We start from the raw sequence: 27,109 nt of genomic DNA, 5'->3' as shown, positions 1-27,109 counted from the left end.
TCAGACTCATGGCCTGATCTTAGTCTGAGTGAGTCCGGGAGGGTAATATTTTAGTGAGTTTTAGTGAGTCGGAGTGAGTCCGGTTGAGGAAAATATTGGTGAGTCTGAGTCCAAGTGAGCCCTAAGCGCAAGATATATTTCTTGAGTAAGTGTGAGTGAGTTCCATATCCATATTTCATTGCCGACCTATGGTCCTATCTATTCATCTTCGGCATTGCTATCAGCCTTATATCGGCTTACGTTTATACTCAAGTCTGGTCGCACATATTTCAACGCACTAGCGTTCCTGCACCACCTCAATATTTATTGATCAGACGCGTGAGCTGGGGAGGGGGGGGGGGGGGTTGGCGTGTCTTGACTTCCCCCCATGAACAGTTTCTCGGGAGGTTCTTGATAAAAATATCCCTAGTGACTCACGTATTTCATAAAAGTGTCTTTACTGGATTGAAACCACTGATAACTCGTATTTTAAAGTACAAGATCAAACGGCGTATCCTAGAGCACCGATTATGTGAGATATTGGCATTTGAAGAGCATTGACACCATGATCGAAAAAGCAAATTTTACGCTAACGGACTCATGAGTCGACTCACTCAGGCTCAGGTCAAGCCGTGAGTCTGAGTGAGTCCGGCTTAGTGATATGTTGGTGAGTTTGAGTCCGAGTGAGTCGCATTGAGAAAAAGTTTAGTGAGTCTGAGTCCGAGTGAGTCCGGTTGATGAAAATGTTGGTGAGTCTGAGTCCGAGTGAGCCGCCAGAGCAAAATATATTTCTTGAGTGAGTCTGAGTGAGCTCCAATCTTTTTGCCGACCTATGAGCGGAGGGCTCCAGGTCAATTTCGACGACCATCGGTTCTTTAACGTGGAAATAACATGCGAGTATGTATGATTGCTTTTTATTTCATTTCCAGAGGTATATATGTGGCCGCGAATTAAACCCGTGACTTCGTGCTCGATAACAGAAGACCATATAACACTAAATTACCTCGACGGGTTCGTGTTCATTTGAGCACGCTTTGTAATAGCTAGAACCTTCACTTTGAACGGTAAGACAGCTCTGGAGTTGTACGCCATGCTGACGACGGGAGATAACCGGTTCATAACAACGTCGATATGTTCGTTCCGAAGCATGTCGTTTGAAAACGCAGCTCCCAGAATTTTAATAGAATTTACCACCTCTATTGTAGCATTACCATATTCAAGATGCATATTATCATTTATTGGCTTATCCTTATAGGTATAAATAATGCAGGCTTTGTTGTATTTGTGTTTATGCTTAGATTGCTAGAAACGTGACCAGTCCTTTAGCAAGAAGCTGGTTTATTCTAATCTGCAGCGTTGCAGTGTTTTCAGCTGAAACAAATGTACTTACATAATCGGCGTATATACCATATGTAGCATCCGGATAGCTGCGAATTGCATCATTTATATACCTCATACAAGAAAGATGACCCTGGAAACTTTTCTGTGAAACGCCTTTGGAAATAACCTTCAGATCCGGGCAATTCATGTCGGTATCAACAAGTTGTTTTCAAAATTTTGGGTAATATTTCATGAAGTTTTGAGAATGACCGCCTATTCCGAAACATTCTGATTTTTGTAACAAAGTAGAATGCTGAATATTGTCAAAAGATCAACTAAAATCTAGATACATACGAAGCACGGCTTGTTTCTTTCCAAACTGGGATAAAACGAAGTTTTCCTCTCCAATAATGTCACTTCTGCAGGTCTGTTTATTTCTGAATCCAAAGCAAGTAGGTGAGATCACGTTGTTTCTTCCAGAAATTGGTACAGTTGACAATGTATAATATTTTCCAACTCGCTGTAAAATACTGGCAGTACAAATATATAGTCCTCTGACAGCATAGGATGGGTGATTCGCTTTACAGCATTCGTCGTCGCATTACAGGTGCGTTACTATCGTGTTCGTGAGCTCCGACGGTGTCTCGCAGCTGCCGATATTCTTGTAGCCGTATTTATTCTCTTGTGCAAAAAAGTGCTCATCGGCGTCCAGTTGCAGCCAAAACTTCTGGAACACTGTGTCAGACACCAGGCCGCCGTAAGCTTCCGGTAGAATGCTGGCTGGAACGTGTTCGTGCAGCCCTTCCATCTTGTACCCGTGGAAGTGTATCTAAAAAGTGTACAAATGAAAAACAACTGAGTGTTTATTAAAGTACGTCAGTGCACGCTAGCGTCCTAAAAAAAATATCAGGGTTTCAAAGAACGCTGATGTCGCAATGCGATGTCCGAATCATGGGCACGCAAATATGACACGCAGTGCACTACCTCGTATGAACCGCAGCTCTTGTGAAAGAAAGATAAAAGAGCGCGCGTCTTAGTATGGTGCGTGCAAGGTAGGTGCGAATTCCCCCTCTTCGACAAATGAGCACTAGAAATGCAAGCTGTATTTTCCTTTTCGATCTCAGTAATCTATAGCGTGATAACTAGAGGCCGGATTTTTGGGCATTAAAAAGCTCGTTTTAGGCACCAAAAATAGGCAGGCAAAACAACGTTTTAAGCTTCCAAAATAGTAAATATAGGCACAATAAATTTTCACATAAATGCAAATAATTTCAAACGAAGACGTGCGCGACCTCTATATACGACAAAAAAAAAGACAAAAATGTTATTGCTTAAGTTGAACATAAACGTGCAATTATGCTTTGTCTCGCTCGGTTCCCAGAACACGGTCTCTCCCGCGTTCTGCGCGGTGAGTCGTGTCCACTGTCGAATCAACACACTCCTGGGTGTCTTTTCGGCATGACTGAGATAGCAGGAGCAGATAGTTAGATCGCTAAAAGACCAGAAGGGACGGATTCCTCCTCTTGGCCGAGTCGAATACCCCTGGCAGTGAACCACTGGCGCAGCCAGGCCGGGGTGGGGGGTGCTTCGGGGTTTCAACCCCTTCCCCCCGAAACTTTTCAGTTTTGCATGTGTATATATACACGCACAGATACAAACGCACGCACGAACATACATGATGTATAGTTGAACCCTCCCTCCTCCGACAAACATTTATGCCTACGCTACTGCAGTGAACAGCTGAGAAAGTAAATTACAAACAAAACAAAAGCTGCGTGCGCATCCCATTTTTCTTTCTTTTTTTGCTCTTCACTCTCCTTTCCCCTGACGGCTCCCCGCGGTCTCGCATTCGTCAACCGCTCGCGCCATGTCAGTGCGGCGGCGAATGCTCGTCGGCGTGTCTCACTTCATGGCTGCTAGCGGTTGTTTCCGGCAGTTGGTTGAACTAGAGGACTAGGTTTAACCCCATAGTTCGAACAGTGATGCGCGGTAACATGAATAACAGTCTCAAACTGCACCCGGAGGGGAAACTTGAGGCTAAATAGTGTTCGTATAGGCGCCAATGTCGAAAATAGGCATTTATAGGCATTTGTAAGCACTTAAGCACAAACGACAAAAATAGGCATTTATAGGCACTATAAAAACACTATAAAAACCCTTCTTAACCTCTAATTCATGCTCATATATCAAAGTGGCGCGATAGGAGCGCAAGGAAAAAAATAGGCATTTGCCTAAAATCCGGTCTCTAGTGATAACACTGCGCCACAGTGACGTGGATGCGTTCTTCATCTTTTTTTTTTCCCGTCCTTAAAGCCGTTCGATTGAAATCAACCTAGCATGTTACAAGGATCTACCAACGCGTCCTGAAACTTCTATAGAAGTTTCAGGACTCCCTGTTGTAAAGCAGGAGACAACGTCGTCAATTATCATCGTTAACGAGCTATACCATCGCTACTACACCACGTATTGAGACGACCCCATCTGAAGCGTATACTACCACAACTGGCGGAATACAGCAAGTGCTGATTAAATCCATACGAGTTGCAACTAAGAGTCGTGATAAACGTCGTTTTATATGTTTAACAGGGCTCAAATACATTCAGATGCACCACTATTAATCGATTCGGCATGGACACCGTCGACCACAACGTTCACCATAGCTTTGAGCGTCAGCCTTCAAGACAAAAAAAAAAAAAAGCGCTGTTTTGTGAAAGTGAACTTCACAACTTCTGAGAGCCCACACCCTCAGTATACATCGAGCGAATAAAAATAATAAGGGGCTCCGTGGCGTGACGATTGATGCTTCCTGAAAAGAAACGTCTCTAAACTGAATGTCATCGATGCATAACAACTTCAAGCTGTAAACCGAAAGCGTGCATCTTCTACGGCCTGGACTACTGTCAATAGCAGGTCTCTCTTTTTCTCTCTCTATATGCAGCCGAAAACCAAAGTCAAATCACCTGAGGTCGAATTCACATATAGCTTTTAGGCTTTATTCGCTAATAACGTGTCCAGCAATATATACCACTAGCTGAACTTTTCTCCTTACGAACATTTATAGCTAAGGTACATCTGTCAGTACGGGCGCAGGCCGAGGAGACATACTACTCTTCCACAAACAAGACGCAGGAGGTTAAAAGCTCCGAATAAGTACTGCTGCCCTCTTTGGCTGACAATGGCGCTTCTTGAGAGAGCCGACACAGGTGAATGCCAATCATGGAAGCTTCCCGACGCATTATATATCGCTGAAACAGAAGCGTCCTGTCATTCGCATATTTGACTTGCCTTTTAACCTTTTCTGAGTCGGCCATCTCTCAATGGAATAACTTACCAAACATTGCTGTGCTGAATTTTCACCTTGAAATTGCGGCATTGCTCATAATCACGGAAAAAATCGTCTTATTCTAGTAAACAAAACCTTTTCATGTATACTCCTGCACGAGCTACGATGGGCCTGCAGTATGTTAAAAACAAAAACAACAACAACAACAAAACATACTGTACTGTACGCTACCCTAAACTCAGTCCCGAAATACTGTGTTGTGGGGCTGACATTCTGCAGTCAGACTGTCAACGCGGTTGTTATACTAGACGTTGTGGAAGTTCCAGAGGTTCTTTAAGATGATAATATTACGGATTCTTACGCGAAAAATATGTCGACGAATCCGAGAAATGCGCATCGAGCGAAAGCAATGATTTCCACGCATATTGGCGCCCCAGGACAACACGTGCACGGTTCATTTATAAAGGTGAAACTTGGCATCATTCCAACTACAATCAGCGCTGTTTGCCTTGAACGAGAAGTTCACAAATTCTGAGGATGACAATGACTTAGATATATGCGCCTCCAAAGTTTCCATAGAAATGCAGTGTTGCTCCAATCACTTTTCTTTACAAAAAAAAAAAAAAGGTGCCGTCCTATGCATTGATGCACAAAAAATAACTGGAATACCTGCCGTGTATCTCGTCGCACATTTTGAGAATTATTGTTTCGAAACTGGTCTGATCCGAATGACTACGCCTTCTCAACTCACCGGCTACAACTCGCTAATTGTAATATGCACAGTAAGGTAATAGGTTAAAGCCTCATTGTTGAACTTTTGTTAAATATAGTCGATTATGCATTTCAATTTCTCGATAGCAAATTCCTGACTATTTGTCTAGTTTAGCCAAAATACTCGGATTAGCCTGTGTGCCATTGGCGGTTTCGTTTTATTGTAAAGAGTAAAAGAGAAACCATTCAGCACATGGCAGTTTGAGAAATTGAAGACTGGGTCGACGTACCCTGTTCTGCCTAATATCGATGTCACACAATCACTTTTAATTGCGATCGCACGTGATCCTGATGGATTTTCTTGATCGTGATTGGCTTCTTGACACAAGCTGCAGAAGGGAGCCAATCACTGTTGAGATATTTCATCATGATCGGGCTTAATAGCGATCAGCGGTTCACCATGTGACACCGGTATAAGCCTACACCAGTGGCATTAACACTTTTTCGTAGCCACCCTCGTTTAGCACGCACTCACCCTCTGGATAATTTTGCTCTTCAAGAACGGACGCAGGAGAGCGAAGCAAAAGTCGAAGCCTCTCGACTCTCGTATGACGTGCACCGCCCGCAAACGCAGCGGCATGCTTTCCTGGAACAAAAATAAGGCAGACGTTGAACTTGGTTTAATTAGCGAATTATATAGATTTTAAGCAGCCTTTACTCATTCAATTTATTAGCCGTGTTGCAAGATAGCCATAAGCGTACAATAAAATCAGTTTGAGCTGTAGCTCTAGCGAGACAGTCATTTAACAGATGTTCGTACATATCTTGCTTATGCATCATGTTCATCATCGTCTTCGTTGGCTCTTTCAGTGTCCACTGCAAGACGAAGGACTCACCCAAATGTATCGAATTTACTGGCATGCGCGAGCTGATTCCATTTTATGCCTTCGAATTTTCTCATCCCCCCCCCCCCCACCTAAATTTGCCGTACTCGATCGGCTGCGCTTGCCATATCCCTCGATACCGATTCCGCCGTCCTAACTGATCACCGGTTATCTTTCCTGCGCATTACATAGCCTGCCCGGCTCCATTTCTTCCCACTTAACGTCAACTATAGAATATCGGCTAGCCTATCATTTTCCGTTCCATCGCACGCTGCGTCGTCCTTAACGTCCTTCTCAAGTTTCTACCTGTCTCATAAAACATCATCTACATGAGCACCACTATTTCACATTCTACAATCTGTGACATTTTATAGCCGAAAGTAGCCGCACTGAAAATTATGTAGTCTACTCTGAATCCAAAGCAGCTCTGTATAGGCACTACAGCGTAATATCATTTTAACAGCGAAGCTGTTTAAGCTAGCCGTAATATGTGCGGCCTATCAGAATACTATCATCATCATGAACGGGTATGTGCCACAAATATTGGGCAAATCCCACGACTTATCACTGGGTCACTAAGAGAGAGAGAGAAAGCTATAGAAAGAAGTAGAGACAGTAAAATAGAGAGAAATAATGGGAATAAAGACATAAAAAGATAGAACGACAGAGAAAGATATAGAAAGAGAAAGAGATAGAAAAGAAATAGAAAGATCAACAGAGAAATAAAGAGAAAGAAAGAGAGAAAGAGAGAAAATCAGGGATAAAGAAAGGGTCGTTCTATGAGAGGTGCGAACGCTCGGTTCTTGAGTTTGTACATCAGTGTCGTGACTAACCTAGCTAAAGCCTAGCAACAACCTAGAATCAACCATAGATTAGACTTCAGAATCGTCCAGTTTCGCTGTTTCAGGCCTTACGCGACTTAGACCAAGCTTCGCCATTTTTTTTTTAATGGTGACAACTCCTCGCTTCGCAAATGAAATAAAGACAATATTGACTGTTGCCTCTTATTCCGGTCACCTTACCTGTTCGCAGTGGTTCCCAAGCCATACTGAAATAACGGGAAATTAAGCAAACGACAGAATGGCTGTTGCGAAATATCATGAATGAACTCACAGAAATACAAATGTTGTTGTGTTAGATGCCTAAACGGCACTTTAGAGACTGAGAAACAAATTGTCAAAGACTATGTGGTCGACAGTACTAGAGCAACGAATTTGGCTGAAGACAACGGAACTTGTCTTCAACATGGCAGCAAATTGCTTTGACGAATCGTTCTGTGAATAGCTATTGACTAATGTTTTCAACGCTTAACTTGTTACGCTTCTCGCCAAACCACGATATATAGCGCGCTTTATATACACTCCGTGTGCGCCTTGAAGCGGCGTGAGCGCCCCGTTTTTTACGTGGTGCACGCAAAATGCCCTCTCCTGACTGCGTAATTTGCGACACCCCGGAATCTCCTGTGTAACATATTCCCGTAGTAGAGCCGCAATTTGGAAAATGGAAAATCTATACCTCTGCCTATAGGCTAACAAAGTTATGAAAACTTTGCACGACCGGCGTTCTTGTAGACAGTGACCTCGTTATTAAAAATGAATAGTGCTACTTTTAGTGGCGTAACTTTTGTCTCACGAAAACGCCATGGTGACATTCTCGTATCATCGATATTTGGTGTGCTTCGGTATGTTGCTCCTTTTCAATCTCATTTTATTATCACGACAACCATTTCGCGATAGTAAATTCTTATGACCTGTATTCTGTTGTATTCTGTTTGCTGCATTCTGTTTCAGAGACTACTCTTGCTTACCATAGGTCATATCAACCCTGACTCTGCATTACGCATGATGTGTAAAAATTTACGTTTTATATCAAGTTCTTTGCGTATTCTTATATGGAGTGCAGGAACAGATTTTCTTTCGCTATAGATTATTGTGAGAACTTTTCAATATCTTCTATTTTTAATCTGTGCCGTTCTCTTGTGTATTGTTTTCACTATTGTGCGCAGGCTTGATTTATGGAGAGCGGAATATTCAGTAGCCAAGCTTCCCTTAGTGCTGCATTTACAAGAAACAACACCGCAAACCGTTATAAGAAACAGTTATAAGAAACAACACCGCAAAACACAGCAAAACGGCACTGTAAAAGACCTCGCAATATGGCAGTCATTTTTAAACGAAAATCTTAGCTGGTGTCTGACACGTGTGGGAAATTTCGACGCGTGAAGTGGTCCACACATCGACTACTACCGATGAGCCTCAACACTTGGGATCCATACTTGCCAACATGACAAATAGTAGCTCACACATACACAAATGGTCCGGAAAGGAGACGACAGGAGCAGCACATTGCCCGTCGCCGCTCTGTCTGTCCTCCCGGTCCTGTGTTACGATTTACCCCCATGATGTCGAATCAACAAGCCCAAACATTCACAATGCTTTTCAACCTTTCAAGCACTGAGCTAGCGTAATCCGGTTCCATGTACTGTGCGATTTACATTCTCAAGAATTTGTCTTCTGAAGAATGAACAAGGGCCCACCTGGGCGAAGTCCGTTAGGTCTTTCATAAGGCCCAATTTGCAGTTGATAGCGTGCTCGATGCCGAACCCTTCGTAGTCAATGATGATAACGATGCCGGCCGTCTGACCTGACGGGCTACGCTCGAGGTGCTTCAGACACATGAGGAAGGCCCGATGCACGTCAATCTGGGGCACCACAGCGGGATTCCAGACGCCTGAAACCAGCGCCATAGAAAAGGCGGTAAGAGCGATGCCTGAGTGTGGGCGTACGCGCACAATTTTACGTTATGACTTGGCAGAAGGTATCAACACAAACGGGTCTGATCTAAATAAAAAGATCAGGCAAAAGTGCGCCAGCCCTTATACCGATTTGCATACATTTATTAAATGATTATTGTGTCGCTTGCCAGCATTGAGCTTGCTATGTGTGTTTGTGTGATAAAAAAGTGCTGAACGCCGACAAATCACAAGTGACCACACGGCCGGCGCATCCACAAGAATATCTCTAAGCCAGAATTGTTTGCAAGAACAAATTTCAGCAAATTTCGATATCAGAAACATTAGCCAAAGCGGGCTGGCCAATGGCAATGCGAACTCGCGCTTTGTGTGTTCGACCACGAGAAATTTGGACATTTGGGAGGTTTCATAAAGACGCGATCTTCGTACGAACAGCCTGGCTTTTCGTCTGAGGCTCTTTATTGGGCATGAAAAGTTGGCGCCTGTTCTGTACTGTTGTATAGACAGGCGCTAAAACTTTGTCGTTCGCAAATTTCCAATCGCATTCAAAACAAATTGAATTTAGACGAGAAAACGAGAGCCAAACTCACACATATTTTCGTTCGTAAGTGATCTTTCCCACTAGCTTACCTCCATCATAAAAGGTGGGTTGGTTTATGGGTTTAACATGCCAACGCGACTCGCGCTATGAGAGACGCCGTATAGTGGACGGCTTCGGATAATTTCAACCATCTGGGACTCTTCAACGTGCAATGGCATGCAATAACACGGGCAGCTAGCATTTCGCCTCCATCGAAAATACGACCGCCGCGGCCGGCCCCGGTACCTTCAAGTTCAAAGACCGGCACCTTTAAATTAAAGGGAAAATGTGACAGTACATGGACACCCAGATTGACCTGAAACGGTAGCTCGCAAAGTGGGTATTGGTTGAGTTCACTGCGCCCCTAATAATAATAAAAACTCACACATTCCCTTATGAATAAACGACTCGAAGGCGAAAGCCATTCGGTATGGCTGCTTTACCATGCACATTACGTCACGTCAACGCCGCTTTAAAAATGTTTTTTTTTAGTCACGCGAACGTCGCAAGGACGAAGTGAACGTGCAGTTCGCGCGGTCACGATATTTACTCGCTTCAGTCACTTCAATTCGCTAACGCCAGCTTTTCATTCGAGGTCACATTCGCATGAGACATATAAGGCTTTCGCCTCAGCAATAAATATTGCTCCACTCGCACACCCACGTGCCCTGGCCACACGAGATGGAGAGTTAATCTTTACATTCTGCATCAATCCATGGGAACAGCTCAGACAGACATTGAAAATTATATGAGAACACACTTTGCGTTGGTCAAACAGGAGAAAGACATACCGTTTGTTACAGTTGAAGGTTTTAATGTTGACGTCACGCGAGCATACAAACGCAGACAAACGTACTGTGTAACGAACGGCAACCAACCACGTGGTACAGATCGTAAATAGAAGTATTAAATCAGCAGTTGCGGCAGTGCTTGTCTAACAGTTCACATGGTGGAATTGAGGCGGAACCCTTTTTTGAGTGCCTGGGTTGCCACACAGAGCAATATACATGAACTTGGCTAGAATTATTTTCGTACAGACAGTTATATATCGCAGTGGGCCCGGGTTCTCGTCCAACCTCACATCACGCACGCAGCGATAATATTTTGTATACAGTAGAATGGTCTTAACACTTGTCCAGTTCGTCTTATAGCTGACTGACTATTAATCGCAAAGATTTTTCGCAGAATAAAAAGTTATTTGCAAATTATTGTTTGATGTGACAGGAAGCATTTATATGTTTTTACTCCTTACACCTTTTTAAAGTATCAGATCGAAGCTTTCCAAACAGATGGGTTTGGCTACTGGATAACGGGATGCATAAACGCTCGTCTCGTTAAATATACGGGGACATTAAAGAAATTCAGGTGGCCAAAACTAATCCGGTGCGACGCTGGCCATGCTGCGCAGGCGTAAAAGCGTATAACGAGTTTGCAAATATTTAATATAAAAAACAACGGAACATTTGCAAACCTCACCGGCGGTTGACATAACTTTCGACTTCCCAGATTACTTGTTGTGGTTTCTATTCCGGCGTTGACGCGCCTTTATTGCCTCATCGATCGACCGGTTGGCTACGTCTGTGTCACTGTTTAATGATGAAGAAATTTTGAATTATTCGGTTAGTATAGAGGAAAAAGCTGTTTTGCGCCGTTAGGTGTCGAAAGTGGAATATTGTCCACATAGAACACCTATACGTTTGAACTGTACGCTTGTAATAATAATAATTGTTGGGGCCATGGCGGGTATATACATATACGTCCCAGAAGCACGACATGATTATGAGGGACGCCATAGTGGAGAACTCCGGAAATTTCGACCACCTGAGGTTCTTTAACGTGCACCTAAATCTAAACACATGGGCCCTAAAACATTTTCGCCTACATCGAAAATGCGGCCGCCGCAGCCAGGGTCCCGCGACCTTGGGGGTCAGCAGTCGAACACCATATAACCACTAGACCACCGTGGCGGGCATACTATATACTTGACACATCAATTTAGTATAACATAAAACATATCATACTCGTGCATTATCTATTCTTGGTGTGGTAAAATGGCATCCATCAGAAGCATAAGAATTTATATGGTAATCAAAATCTTTTCAGCGCACGGTTGTGGCTGTCATACTAGCTGCCAAAACCGCGAAGTGCGCCATGTCATATTTGGAAAGTGGCGCTATAAACACATACTAATCAATGAGTGACTGATTTCGGTGACGAAGAAAAAAAACAAGTAAACAGCTCACCACTTCTGATCAGCAAAATTTGCCGCCCTTGAGCATCCCTGTGAGGTAAAACAGCTGCTATTTCTCTGCACTCTGGAACAATAGTTGAAGGTCTGAGATCCAAATTACTCTTCCCACAGCTGCTCCTCGTGCGGTAGTACTTTTTGATGCTCTTCAATGCCGCCTCAGTGTTGTACTTTCGCACCCGCAGAAACCGGAGAAGGAAGGCAGGTTCGTCGTTCCAGTTGAGTCCAGGTTCGTCTACACGAGAAAATGGCGGATTAGATGCGATCCGTTTCTAATGGAACACGTCACTGACGTTTTCGAATCCAGACAAGGCTACATATGAAACTAGCAATATTGAAACATGCTATCTTTTTCAGTGGTTGCTGAAACATTGTCCACTGCAGCTAACACAACAAAGAAAAAAAAATGTTCACAAGGAAGCAATGTTGTACCTTACCCGTAAACTACGGCCTTATTAGCGACGTCGTCATCTGTTTACCGTATACGTTTGTTTGTCTCCTGCTTTATAATAGCGCTCGACAACATAAAAATAAACTTATGGCTGCTTCGCGCCAGTGGTGCCAAGCCTGAAGGAAGAGCGAAGCTGGGCGGCCTTCCTTGTTTCTCTCTATTTTTCTCTTTCTTCTCTTTCTTTTTGTTTCTCTCTGTTTCTTGTATCTCTTTTTTTTATATCTGTTTATTTATATTTATTTGTCTAGTTCTTCCTCTTTCTCGCTCTTTCTATCTTTCTTTCCCTCTCTTTCTTTGTTTCTATGTATTTCTTTCTTTCTCTTTCTGTCTAGCTCTGTTTCTTTTTCTATCTCTCTTTCGTGTCTGTTTCTTTCTGTGTCTTTCTCTGTCTTTCTATCTTTTTATGTCTTTATTCCGTTTATTTCTCTCTATTTTTCTCTTTATCTTTCTTTCTGTCGCTTTCTTTCTCTCTCTCTCTCTCTTTCACATGTTCCCCGTGCTCCACTTCGCCGAGCAGAGTTTTCGTTTAACGCTTGCACCTGCTGTACACGGTAGTGGGGCTTGCCCAATTCCTGTGGCGCACACCGACCCGAGGAGTTTTGCACGATGGATCACAAGTTACCGACAGCACAAACAGCTTCGCTGTTAAAAAACACTTTTGTATTTAACCGCGATTTGGTGCATCTTTATATATTCTACGTACTTTTTTTTTCTTTTGTCTAATTAGCATATGAAAGCAATCCTATTTGCAAGATGCCTGCCAACTGCGTACGCCAGCTATACGAAGAAAGCTGCTCGTATGCAAGAGCAGTCGATGAGGGCGAGAAAATTCTTATGAATGCGAGCTTGGGTTTGTCTAATCGGCTAATGTTGTGCGAGACCCCTCCCTACTTATTTTATGTATAAACATATTAAGCTGTAGCTCAATCAACACAAAAATCGATGAACACCGTGCACGATTACTCACGACTTCTATATAGAGACTGTCAGAGGAGCGATACTTGTGGTTCAGGTTGAGCGACGAAAGCCTCTTTTGACATGAAACCCGACAAGTGTAAGTCGAATTACGCCGGGCAATATCATCATGCAGACTTGCCATCAGCCGAGTTTGAATGGTATTGCTGTCTTCCAATTATCTGCGCAAAATGCGGCTAGCGTAAAAGAAGAACAGCCGCCCCGTGTGGAGGCGAGCCGTGCTGGACAGGTATGTCACTCTCGATCATAACGACGCGCTGCCACTAAACGTACTCGGAGGCTACATCGCGGAAACCTTCTCATCTCAGTAACTTATAGCCACGCTGTGATCCCCAGTGACCCCACTCCCCTGCCGCCATCACGACCTGTATATATAATAATAATAATAACTGTTGGGGTTTTACGTCCCAAAACTACGATATGATTATGAGGGACGCCGTAGTGGAGGGCTACGGAAATTTTCGACCACCTGGAAATTTTCGACCCCCTTGCTGAAAACCTTGACTTTTTGAGAAAAACACCTATTTTTTAGGGGTGTGCGAATAGTGAAATTTCACCTCGAATCGAATTCGAATCGAATAGTGCCGAATAGTGGCCAGAAATATCGAATATCGAATCGAATATCGAATAGTGTAATTACACGAAATGAGCACCTCAAGTTACGGCAAGACAACGAACAAATCAGGGACGCTACGGCGTGCCGACAGTTTTATTATGCACTTGTTCGAGAGTGGCTTTTGTTTCAGTTTTTATGGGCGCGCAAGCATGTTGATTGAAGAGCCGCCATTCCAGTCAGCAGCGCCACTCTTAACCTCCTCACAGAGGGGGGTACGGGGGCTAGTTTTCTTTCCCCATGGTCGCGCAATACAGCTCATCTGACAACGGTAATGTGCTTCATTGCTACGAGTGCTCCGGGCCCAAAAATCTTCGGGCGCTCGTTCACAGCAGCGTTTTACCTGCGTCTCGAAACGATGAAACTTTCTGAACAAGTGTTTCGGTGCGGCAGTGGCGACTGCCCAGCGCGAACAAATTTTTACATGCAAAGCCAATGACCGAGGGTTTCGCAGGCCAACGTCAAGACGTTTCACGGCGCTTGCGGCATACGCGACCGAACTACGCAAGAAGACCGTGCCTTCGTTTCGCGAACGAAGTTGTGAAGGGCTTTACAGTTTTCTCATGTGTTTTTCTACGTGCGGAAATGTCATAATCTCTTTTAAGATCAGCATGCGCTCGCTTTTGAACAAGGATGTCAGTGATAGTTTTAACGAAAGGCCTACTGTAACGACGTTAGCGTGAGTTTTTGCCACCCCACCCTAACCAAGTTGCACCGTTGGCCTTTGTCACGTTTTAGATATTCGTAGTGTCGAATTATTCGAAACTTCGAATACTAGCTATTCGAAAGTCGAATCGAATTATTCGATTAGATACTATTCGATTCGAATTCGAAACTCGAATATTCGCACACCCCTACTATTTTTATGATTTATTTTTGGTAAAAACACATACTTCACCAAAATTTCCCCTGGCTACGGGCCTGCACGTGAGGATAGCATTCGCGTATCCGTACAAGTTCGAATATCTACGCAGAACATCGTAAGCAAGCGGTCGCATTTCGGGCCTGAGTGTTCCACAAGCTCAAGCATCACCCGAGCCATACCATGCACTCATCGAGTAACAAGCGTGACGTACTGACCGTTCAGAAGCTTGGTGAGATCGTCCAGGGCCTGCTGTCTGAGCTCTTCCGTTTCTCCCAGCTCCTCTTCGGCGATTTGTCGCAGTTGTGAGTGTAACGCTGTGCCCGTCATGATCGTGTGGTACTAGACGCGTAGATGTTACAAGCCCTGCGCATTGTAAGGACGAACAGTATACAAGTGAAATCCCACGCAACTTCGGGAAGGAAATACAACTGCACTGCGTGAAAACATATAACACCTGCAAAACATTTGATTTTAACTGCCTCGAGGTATAATGCTATTAAATGTCCTCAATTACTGACTAAATGAATATAAACCGAAGCTCCATAACAGGGTTCTCTGTGACGTAATATATGGATGAACACACACCGAGCACGTTTATTGAAGAAACTGTCGTTGTTGTTGTTCCTTAGAAACTTAGCGTAACCCACTTTGGGGGATAGGCCATGAATCGGACGGTGCTTGCATGATGTCAAACATATTATTAGCGAAGGCAGCCGGTCAATGGAAACGAGTATTTAAGAGACGGAATTCGGCACCTGTTCACAGATGCTCTTAACTAATTAAGCAATTTATTTTATGGTAAATGCGATGCTAGAAGGCCTCATAAGGGTGTCGAAAGAACATGGGTCGGGCGACTTTGCAGTGTTCATGCATTTTCCCTGCACCTGTCAAATATTTTAGTTCGTAAATCCGTTTTCCATTCATCAACTTCTTTCGTTAATACGTGTTACGCATAATGATTGGCCGGAAGTAGTTCTTACGAACAGTTTTAGCGCAAGAGCTTTTTTTTTATTTTCTGAGTACGGGACCTGGGCCGTATTCAAACAGGGCTCGGACTGAATTCAAAAAGCTTTCCTTTCGTAAGTGATATTTGCATCGACAGGCACATATTCGCTTATAAAATATGTAGCATCAGGATTGCCTGGAATGTCTTCATATTATCGTAAGAACATTTCGTACACGGGAAAGCTATAGGCCGCAGGAGTGCTTCCTCATTGACTGGCGGTCGTGAGCCCGTCACTTATGATAAAAATCGGCAGGTTCATAGACCATTGAAGCGGCGAAGACGGACAGTCCTAACAAATGCATCGGAAAAAAAAAAAAAAAAACGTGAATGTGTACTGACTCAGATATGCCACTGCGAGTAGGAAAAAAAATCTGAAGGGTTGTGCGACTTTGTAGAATGACAACCCGATATCTACGCAGTGCAACTATAACCCTCCTCTGCACCGAACCTGCTTCGACACCAAACAAACTCCAGGAATATTTACATTTCCCATAGTCGAAATAGACAGAAATGTCCTTACGCTAGAAATATCCATAAGAGCACGTCCAGTCACCCGTGTGATGTTACATATTGTGGGCAGCTGAAACACGGACAGAGGCGCGCGTGGCCGATAGCATAATCAGCGCGACCTGCCGTGCAGGCTCAGTCGAGGCGGTGCTCGAGCGCGAGAGTGCGTGTGCCACTGCGATATGTTCGACCGTTATTTCCTGTGTTCTATGTATAGCTTTAGCACACCGCCGCTGGAGCGCCACAAAACAAATATAGTGAGCAGCTGCTCTTGGTAGCAGCGTAAACACGCGCTCAACTGGCGTCTGCAGGTTGCCTTTCATCAACATCACGAAGCATAAGCAGCTGCTTAACATCACGTAGCATAAGCAGCTGCTTTGACTTTCGCCAAAGCAGCTGCTTATGTTTCGTGATGATGAAAGGCAACCTGCAGACGCCAGTTGAGCGCGTGTTTACGCTGCTACCAAGAGCAGCTTCTCACTATATACATTTTTCTTCTTTGCCACCATCGCTGATTGTGCTATCGGCCATGCGCTCCGCTATACTCGCTTTACAATTGTCCACGATAGTACGCGTTAGCGAAGGCGGCAGGACAATGGTAAAGAGCAGTTAATCCGGTACCTTCCATACGGCGTCACAAAAGTTGAGCCCTAGGTTTTACCTCTTCTCTTCTTTTTTTTATTTTCGTAAATCTGAGGACGGTGGCGGCACACGAAAGTGCGCGTATCGAAATGTGACCGAAGCACCGCTTCGGTCACATTTCGATAGGCGCACTTTCGATATGGGCACTCTCGCCGATGTAAACACGTTAAATCGCCTTCCTCCATCGGATGCTGACGCTCGAACACTTTCCTGAACGACGAAGCCATTCTCTGTGACGACAACATCGCTGGAGCTCCGCCCACCACGTAAAAGGAAAACTCGTAATATATATTTATATTTTTTTTTTCGTGCCACCGACAATGGTCACCATATATAACGTGATGATTCCTCAGCGCGCTGCTAACGTCTCTCCAGCGGCGGTAACCCTCGAAGAACCCGCTTACAATTAATTCTTCTAAACTAATGTTCCCTAACTATGAAAGAACCTTCGAACGAAGGCTTCGAACATATCACATTTTATACCAGATCAAGCAGGTGGTTAAATTTGTAAAGGAAAAGTAGAAATCAACACGTGAAATTTACTCGGTTAAGAGAAACGTTTTCATAGATTCAAGTATTGTAGTTACTTAACGTATCTCATTCAACACGGTATATATATGTCATAGATGACGCAAAACTGAATGGCCTAATGAATGACTAAATCATAACAATATCTGGGGTTTTACGTGCAAAAAAAAAGAAAAAAGAAAACGATATGATTATGAGGCGCGTCGTAGTGGAAGGCTACGGAAACTTCGACTATACCTGATGTTCTCTAACGTGCACAGACATCGCACAGTACACGAGCTATAGTATTTCCCCTCCATCGAAATACGACCGCGCCGCGGCCGGGATCGAACCCGCGACTTTCAGGTCAGCAGCCGAGCACCGTAACCAATGCACCACCGAGGCGGACAATGATTAAATCACGACACAACTGCCACTGTAAGAGTGACTGCAGTGCACATCCTAGGCCACCGTCAGATTGGCATGCAAATACAACAGCTAACACATTCTGTGATCGTGAGGGAAAACAATGAATTTCTAAATATCTCAGTGCGTGCAAAACAAGGGAGCAAGTTGTCTGCATGTCGGTGTCGGAAACTCGTGACGCACAGAAAGAGAATGGCGCCATGTAGGCCGTGCGCGCAGACTTTCCATTCCCAATAGAGACGCCGTAGTGGAGGGCTCTGGAAATTTCGGCCATCTGGTGTTCTTTAACGTGCACCTGAATCTAAGTACACGGGCCTCTACCATTTGGACCCAAGCGTACGCATGCCTGATGAGCTGACGTCGTCAGTACGACTATACACGATGACAGTGTCTGCAAAACGCCAAATGATTAATACATTGTGCTCTCCTATTTCTTTTATTGTTGTGCAGTTAATAGCGTAAGAAAATATGAAAGGTTCATTTTGGTTGGTTACCACTGATTGAACCAAAGAGAGATGCACGCTAAAGCTGTTTGGTAATACTTGTTTGGTCATCAGCGCAAGTTATTTCGCAGAGCACGCCATCATTTGCGCATATTCGAATAATAATATCTGGTCGACGCGGTTGTCATAATGCAATTCCAATATATTGAGGAATGGAATAGGTCGGAGGATCCTGAAGCACTCTGGATGTCACAGAGAGTAAACGTGAATTGAAACCTGCAACGTCAACAAGCTGTGTGCGGCCGAACAAGTACAATTTTGTCCATCTTATGATGTATGCACGTATACGGAGACCAATGTATAGTGTAGTTCACACAGAATGTTATCATGGCGCACTATCAAAAGGCCTACTGAAGTCAAGGAAAAGAATCATGTGTACGTAACCTGGATGATCCACAGCAAGAATAATTTAATGAATCACTATCAAAAGCTGCGTGATAGTTAGTGCATGGAGAGCGCCATATATACGAAACTCGCGCTGAGAGTCGGACGGTATGACACCAACATCAAGAAAATGTGCGATTAACAATCTTGCTTCATAAAAATTGCAGTGAAACAATCACGTTCTTCTGGCTTTCTTTGGCCATCGTTGGTACCATAACACACCACAAAATATCATCATAATCGTTAAGGAAAGAAGGTAGGTATACCGATATCAAAGAGTCGGAAGTCATAACAGGAGCACCCGTCGATTTATCCCTATATGAAGACCTCTCTGGGCTTCATGTCAATTTCGTTCCGCCGCTCTTGCGTCCGGACAGCATGCGCCAATGCTCATATACGAGACAAGCTACACGGCCGCTTCAACTACAGGCATGATCGAAGGTCATTACCTGCGTGGTTCAAACTTAGGACCACGAAATAATTTATAAAGCACTCTTACCAGAGATAATAAGCGATGAAACAAGAAAGCGCACTCCTGATCCGTCGAGAAGACACGTGAGCAGACCACTGGAGAAAGACACACGTATACGACGGGGACGTGGGCGGGCTACTATCTGCACGCTCTTTCTTGCCGCATGCACGTCTCCTGCGTCCATTTATTCCTGCTCTCCTTTTTCGCAATGAACCAACTGACCCGCAACAGAGTCTTATTGCTCTCTCCACTGTTCGTTCTGTACGCGTTCTTTCCTCTGCGACATCGGTTTGCGCTGTTCGTCACAGTCCTGCAAACCGCGGCGACCCCTGTTATTCCACCTATATGAGATGGTGGCCTCCTTTAGTTCATTAATAATAATTTCTGGGGTTTTACGTGCCAAAACCGGGATACGATTATGAGGCACGCCGTAGTGAAGGGTTCCGAAAATTTCGGCCACTTGGGGTTCTTTATCGTGCACCTAAGTCTAAGAGCAGAGGCCTATAGCATTCTTGCCGCCATCGAAAATGCGACCGTCGCGGCCGAGCTCGAACCCGCGTCTTCGGATCAGCAGCCGAACACCGAAACCACTGTACCACAGCGGCGGCTTCTCCTTTAGTTCAAATGTTGGAACTGTCGGCAAAAAGAGTTTCAAGCAATTTTCTTTATTTCAATGTGTAAGTACAGTTGGCCGCATGCGAATACCCGTTCTGCTCTGCTGAGGTAACCAGCCAACAACAACAACAACAACAACAACAACAACAACAACAACAACAACAACAACAACAACAACAACAACAACAACAACAACAACAACAACAACAACAACAACAACAACAATAACAATAACAACAACAACAACAATAACAATAATAATGAGAGACATGCAAGAAACGTGGGCGATGAAGAACCATCATTACACCATACTGTGAAGTCAACGTTACTCGATTCGAGAAGTGCTGATTGCTCTTACGAAAGCGGCGCGACATGTCTCGTGACGGCAGCATAATGTCGGGACGCTTGCAGACATCTTTCTTACGTCTTTACTGTGATACAACCCGTTCCCGTGGCACACGACTTGGATGCCCTATATACGGCACTTTCTTTCCGCCGCAGACCTATAGGCATTGCGTATATATTACCAAGGCTTGCGACAGCATTATATCGCAGTATACGTACGTGCTCAGCCTCCCAAGAATCGTCGGTCGGCGAAAGTTAGGCGCTGATGCACTGCTTCACGTATTTCCTGATTGTCGAGCAGTAACTTGGTGAACATGTATATGAGACTAATGAACCTTATAGTTGGAGTTGCAACACGTCGTTGTGGACGGGGATAACTCTTAGAACGAAAAGAGTGTGAGAGGCTGTCGTGGTAAGGAGGAGGCAGCAACAGGAGGGGGTAGTAACTTAATCACTGCATGTCCCGGCTGCCCACTCCCACGAAAAATGAAATAATGAAGTGGGGAGGGAGGACACACCAGGGGAAAGGTTAGAAAGATGAAGCATTTTAAGAAAAGAAGATTGTGGTGTATTTTCACTTGGAAGTGGACAGCACAGCAGTGCCGGCTGCTTAATGCTGGAGACTGAGCAGCACGATCTAAGAACAATTAAATGAGAGAGGAAATTGGAAAATAATATAAAAAAGCGACATACCTGTTCCACCGTCGAGAGAATCACGACCCAAATTATAGCGAAGCAGACTTCCTCAACACAATTGCTGCAGCATTTCCGATTCCTGCTGAAATTTCTCGGCCCTTTCTCACACTGCCACCAACGCGTCGCCGCCTAACCCAAACTTTTGAATATTTAGTAGTGGATAATAAGCGTACAAGGTATCGATAATATGCGTACAAAGTTTAAATGAGAAATGTTTGCTGAAAGCAAGTTATTAAAGTTATTAAAGGCGCCGACCGTTTTATAGTTATTGCGGATTTCCTGCAAAATCCCCAGTGACAATTTCTAAATTTATACAGTGCAATTTCAGCAACGAACACTTTATTCTTGCCAGGTTTTATCGAAATACGGGTCCCGGCAATCATGAAACCGCAAATGCTTTAGTGACCGGGCAAGCATCGAAAATAACCAATTAGCAAGATTTTGAGAATATTCTGCTGTTGTAAGATCATGTCGCGCCATTGTAGAAACCATATACGAAACTATACGAACTGAAGTTGATAACTATGGACTATTTCGAAAGCACGCCCGACTGCTTGAGCTCGTTACCACCTTTATGGATGTATTTCACAGCGAAAGCTGTTATCAGGTCACAACGGCAGTGGTGGAGTTGTCCGCCGCCGCCGCCGCCGCCGGTGTCCGTAACCGCTATCACGCGAAATTAGGAAAAATGAAATGACAAAAAAAAAAAAAACGTTATGGAAACGTCGGCCACTCTTACTATCATTATCAACCAAGCATTAGCACCTCTAGCAGCGGGTAAGGTTCCGTGCCCTCAACCTCGCTTTTCAAGACGAAGCGATGGCGTCAACCTGGGCGACAGATATCACCGGTGGTGGCTGTTATTCTTTGCTTCCACCCACCACCTACCTAGCCATTGGTAAGCAGCCACCTGTGCTTTCGGCCATGGCTCTGGTGACAGTGATGGTGTTTGAGCCTTGAGGCCCTTATATATTACAGCGAAGTTCTTATGGGATCGCAACAAGAGCCGATTTTGTCGCCGTAGTTGTACGCCGCCGCAGCCGCCGCCGCTGGTGTCCGTAACCGCTATCGCGAGAAATAAGAAAAATAAATAAATGAGAAAAGATTTCTGGGAACGAAGGGGATTTGAACACGGGCCCTCTGCGTGCCAGTCGCGTATTCTACCGCAGAGTAACGCTATACAGGTGTCATGTCGGGCAAGGACATCGTGTTAACATATGTAATATAGCGTCGTAGAAGAAAAATAACTAGGGCCGTTCGAATCGTGAATTTTGGAACCGAATCAAATACGAATCGAATAGTGATCACAACTAATGGAATACGAATACCAATACTAATCGAATACTCTCGATTAGTTTTCGAATAGTAAGACAAACATTTAAAAAAAAACAGTCCTAGAACTCCACAACATTTTATTTGAAATAAATATTCGCACATTTTCTTCAGTACGACTGCGCAACCTGTGCTCAACAAAAGAAAGACATGGACAACAGAGAAGAAAACACACCTGCAGCTCTGGATGTGTCTTCTTCTCTGCTGTCCGTCTCTCTCTTTTTTTTTTTTGCGCAGTCGTACTGAAGTTATGAATTACCAACTTGCCCAAAATGCTGCTCTCACAAACTTTCACCAAATAATAACGCGATTACTTTTAACCGACTCAAAATACCACAATTATGAAAACTGAGGTGAGCTCGTATACAACAGCAACCAGAGCCTTCGAAATATTTTGTATCTGTAGGTTGAAATACAGCGGTGACTACAGTAATCAAGATGGTATACGTGTTCGCCTGCTTTTATATAAAATTGAGACATAAAGGCTAAACAATTTTGAACCGAACACAACGAACACAGCTAAACATGTAATGAAACAGATGAAACCTGTCATCACAACATGAGCCTCGACACCGAAAGCATGTAAACAGCGTTGAAAGCTGAAGAGCCGTTCACGCAAACACAACACTTGCGTCTGTTATTCGTGAAGCTGAATGCAGCCGTAGTCCCCACCTTCAGTTATTACTAAACGAAGACAGGAACTGATTAATGCGATGCAGCTGCAGCATAGTAAAAAGTGAGTAAGAGTGTAGTTTGAAGAAAAATCGCCTTTATCTGGTAATATATATATATAGCGTCGGTATCCCTGTGAAAGCTTGAGCTGAATGCGCATTGGTAATTTAGTGATTAAAAGGACAAAAATTACCTTCAGCTGTTCCAAAATTTAGTTCTTTTGGGGTTCTCCCATCGGTGCTGATTATTCGAAAAATATTCGGTATTTCGAATATGTACTATTCGATTCGAGTACCGAATCGAAAAGAATGCCATTCGATTCGTTATTCGAAATTTTCGAATATTCGCACGCCACTAAAAATAACAATCAGGCGTCACACAATGCGAATTGCGCAACGAGTGGGTCGTTCAGTGTTTCCAACCCATTATAAAAGGCTCAGTCATAATTCTTCGTCGTCATCAGCCAGGTCACGAACAAAGTGCACATAGCACATAATGCCTTATAGATGTATAGCGGGTACCTCGCTTATCCGTAGAATGACGACTAATGGCATAGTGGGTGCTTCCCCACTTCGCGAAAGTTACGGTGGTTTATGGCGTAGTGGGTACCTTGCATGTGTACTTGTATTAGTTGTCCCAAGAGAAGTCTACAATGGACTCTGAAAAGGCCGCTCTTCCAGCTTTCGCTGTGACTGTGCTGCATGTTCTGCGCAACAGGCCTGGCGATTTTATTTTTTGCAGCTACGGTAACAGCACGGCACAAATTCATTTTTAAATACCAGATAGCCAACTAATAACTTATTTAAAAAGAAGGAAGAAAAAAAAGGAAAGCTAGAGTTTTTAAGTAACTACTTGTTTGAACGCCGTAAATCATCATTTTCATGTGAACAAATTTGAAAATTCCACATTTTCCAGTTGCCACAATGGTGCGCGCTTAATATCCAGTAGCGATTAAACACAAATTACATGTATGAATTGTCTGTCCCCCCTCCCCCCCCCCCCCCTAAACTTCTTCTAGCTTGGAAGAGAAAATTTTTACTCGATCAGCACACGTTACATATAAACAAATGTGTGAGCGTATCATAATGAATTCATCAACTGCGACATAACATGTATGAGCGACCAAGCTCTGTTATGCAGTTTGTAATGAATACGCAAGGCAGCGCAATCCGCAACGCTATAGCCTTGCCTTTATGTATCAGTATAGGTGGCATGACCACGACATCTACAAATTACAGGCAACGGTCCACAATTTCCGCGTTGCTGATTGGTGTAATGTAATTTGATCGCTTGATTGTATTCCATTCTTGTCATTCATAGCCAACGACCGGCCGATCCTGGTGATGCGTACAGGCGGGGCGCTGCTCAGACCACTGACCATGAGTGCGAAAAGGAAAAGAATTGGAATGATTACATCGTACAATCCTTGTTGTCGTCGTCTTCAATGACGGCAATTGCTACAGAACTGCAGGTCATTTAGCTGTCACGTTCACCTTGTCCATTGCTAATATCACTGGGTCTTCGAGCAAGCTAATTATCCATTACTGCGGGCAGCGCGAACGACGAAGACAGAGAAAGAAATCACACGGCACGGGAGCTGTCAGCGTTCGTATGTTCATGCACGTTCGCATCAATTGAAGAAGGTTGCGCAGCACGCATTTATAACGTAGATGTATTAGTTTCTCCTTGTCACAAACTTGGATTTATCTGCGCAGAAACGAAAACATACTGTGCAGCTGCCACGGTATAAATATATATAAGGTGTCTTTCTCGGCAGTGACCGCGCGCATGCCCGCAGCAAGCAGTTTTCTCGAACGAGGTGCTGGTAAAATTAAGAATCGCATCCCACAAATACACATCTACAAAGGCGGGTTGGCGTGCCGTCTACCAATTTCCTGCAGCTGAGTATGCATATGTATATTGTCCAAACGGGAGCCTGTATAAATAAAGGTCCGAGGGAGAATCGTCATCGCTTGAAGAGTTGTTGCTGCGCGCTGGTTTTCAGTGACGATGATCTGAACTTCTAAACAGGTAATGTTGGTCGCCGACGCTGTTCCCGACGGTATTACGCAGTAGAAGGACAAACGGTACATGAATATCCTGAGTGTTACGCCATCAAAAGCAAAGCTGTGTACGCCTACATTCCCGGGGTTAGTTGTGCGACGCGTCAGCTTGGTCTGTCTTTCACAAGTGAAGCGCAGTTTAATACTAATCACTATCGTTAACATCGGTCCACACTAGTCTGCGTGCCTACACTGGAAACAGTAATGTGTGGTCACATGGAGTTACGTGGGGGTTTCTCCACGTTTTGCCTGGCAGGCATATAATCGCGACGGTGTACAAAACTTTGTGCAGCGTAAACGAGCTATTCAGTTGTACGAACTTTTTTTTCAATCCCCCGCCGAAGCACCATTGGACCAAATGCCAACGCGTTTCAGTATAACGAAATTAGTACAGGGCGCATTTCAGTTCTACGAACATATTTTATGATACCATCCAATGCCTCTCACGTCATATTGATCAGAAATCGTCTCAAAGACGGTACAGACAGCGCTTTGCGTTTTGAGGACTATGCAACCGGTAACTCTCGCGTTGAGAATGCGCCAGCATGTCTACAGAAGAGATTGTAGCGAGCGTCTTACCTCAGGAAGAAGAAGAGGAAGAAGTAGCTCTTATATTGTAGAGAAAGCAGCAAAGATTTAAGCTAAAGAAGCACTGGTGTACTTGGAAAAAGTGAAGTCTTTCGCTGCCCAGCACTGCGTTGTGCCGGAGAAGGTTTATGAGAGCTTGGACACAAGTGCAGCAAAAGATTACTAAAATATTCAAAGCATGCTAAATAAGCAGAAATTGACATTGAAATAAGCAGCATTGCAAATAAGATGGTTCAAATTTCATTTCAACAACTGATGTTTTCTTTAGCTCCCGATAACAAATTGTAACATAGCTATTTCAGTTCAGCGAACTTTCACTTTAACGAACTTTTTAATAGGGTCCCTTGAAGTTCGTTCAAGTGAAGTTTAACTATATATATAAATTTTTTTATTTTTTTTTTTTTTTTGGGGGGGGGGGGGGCTTGTCTTCTTAGCGTATGATAGCTGGGCATACGTATTTTCCCTTCGTATTCTGATCCATTCCCGTTTGGTTTCCTTCTCTGTCCCCGTCGTTCGCCCTGGCCGTATACGTATGCGTGAATCAACGCTAACTTTACCAATCTTCAGTTCTTTTAAGCTGGTGAGTTTTACAATTTAGACATCTCCACAAGGAAAGTTTGCGTTCATTGTCCAAGACCACCCACAGCGGAAAACGCTGCCAGATAGTGCTCAATTTGCACGTGATAACAACGCCACAGCCGGTGTTGGCGTAAAGAAATAACTAGTATAACTGTTCGTGCTTAACGTCCCGAAACCACGATATGATTATGAGGGATGCCATAGTGTAGTGTTTCGGAAATTTTGACCATGTGAGGTTCTTTTAACGTGCACCTAAACCTAAATAGACGGGCCTCAATCCTTTTCACCTCCATCAAAAATGCAGCAGCCGCGGCCGGGATTCCATCCCGCGCGACCTTCGGATCAGCAGTCGAGCATCATAACCATGCACTAGACCACCGTGGCGGGTACAAAGAAAGAGCTCGCTGACCGAAATTACAGTGTAAACGGGCAAAACTCAATTGACGAAAACATTGTATATAAGTAAAGATTGGCGAAATTCTTCAGGCTCTTCTACACGTTGAGGCGCATAGAGCCTATTGTACCTTACAGGCAAATTTAGTATTAATTCCCTGCTGGCACCCATGGTGATTGGATTTCGGTGCACGTAAAGCCCTCCAGCATACGGTTCCGGTCACAGCCAACGCTGCAGTTTTGAGACATCATATACCCACCGCAGGGGCGTAGGCAGAAATTTTTTTCGGGGGGGGGGGGGGCACCTCCTTGATCTGTAGTGGGGACGAGCAGGCAGATGTGGTCTAGTGTCATTTCTGCTCTGTATGCTATGGCAAAAAAAAATTTCGGGGGGGGGGGGGGGCACGGGCCCGGTGTGCCCTAACGTGGCTACGCCCCTGACCCACCGTCATCATTCAGTGTTTGCATGAAAAGTATAGCGTATTCTTTAAATTACGGCCAATGCATGCACTAAGCAACTAAGGAACACGTGCTGCGCCGGATGTCATAACGGAACAAACAGTAGCGAATACGTACGGCAGGGAACCGTTCCGCGCAGCTGAGCATTTGCCGGTAGTTGCGGAGCGTTGTTGAACGTTTGTGCACACGCGGGTCCCGCCGGCTGTGGAAGTGGGATATTGTTTATCCGTGGGGCAGAGATATAACGTTCTCCCAAGCC

At 44.3% G+C, this 27,109-nt stretch overlaps 1 protein-coding gene across 2 annotated transcripts; it reads right to left on the bottom strand.

Annotated features, from left to right (window-relative positions):
• Positions 1–1,713: 1,713 nt before the first annotated feature.
• LOC119371858 (alpha-tocopherol transfer protein-like) lies at positions 1,714–27,109 on the bottom strand. Of its 2 annotated transcripts, none has more exons than XM_037642324.2 (6): positions 26,968–27,109; positions 14,877–15,024; positions 11,753–11,992; positions 8,714–8,907; positions 5,829–5,939; positions 1,714–2,128 (listed from the first exon to the last, which is right to left on the bottom strand). In XM_037642324.2, the coding sequence occupies exons 2-6, from the start codon at positions 14,986–14,988 to the stop codon at positions 1,901–1,903; spliced, it is 885 nt and encodes a 294-aa protein (XP_037498252.1). In that variant the 5' UTR covers positions 14,989–15,024; positions 26,968–27,109; the 3' UTR covers positions 1,714–1,900. The 2 variants fall into 2 exon arrangements, with proteins under 2 accessions (XP_037498252.1, XP_037498256.1); XM_037642328.2 differs by lacking the exon at positions 26,968–27,109 and adding an exon at positions 16,188–16,204.

This window comes from Rhipicephalus sanguineus, chromosome 1, assembly GCF_013339695.2.
Source record: "Rhipicephalus sanguineus isolate Rsan-2018 chromosome 1, BIME_Rsan_1.4, whole genome shotgun sequence".
Classification (NCBI taxonomy): domain Eukaryota; kingdom Metazoa; phylum Arthropoda; class Arachnida; order Ixodida; family Ixodidae; genus Rhipicephalus; species Rhipicephalus sanguineus.
This window is presented reverse-complemented; position numbering and strand designations above follow the sequence as displayed.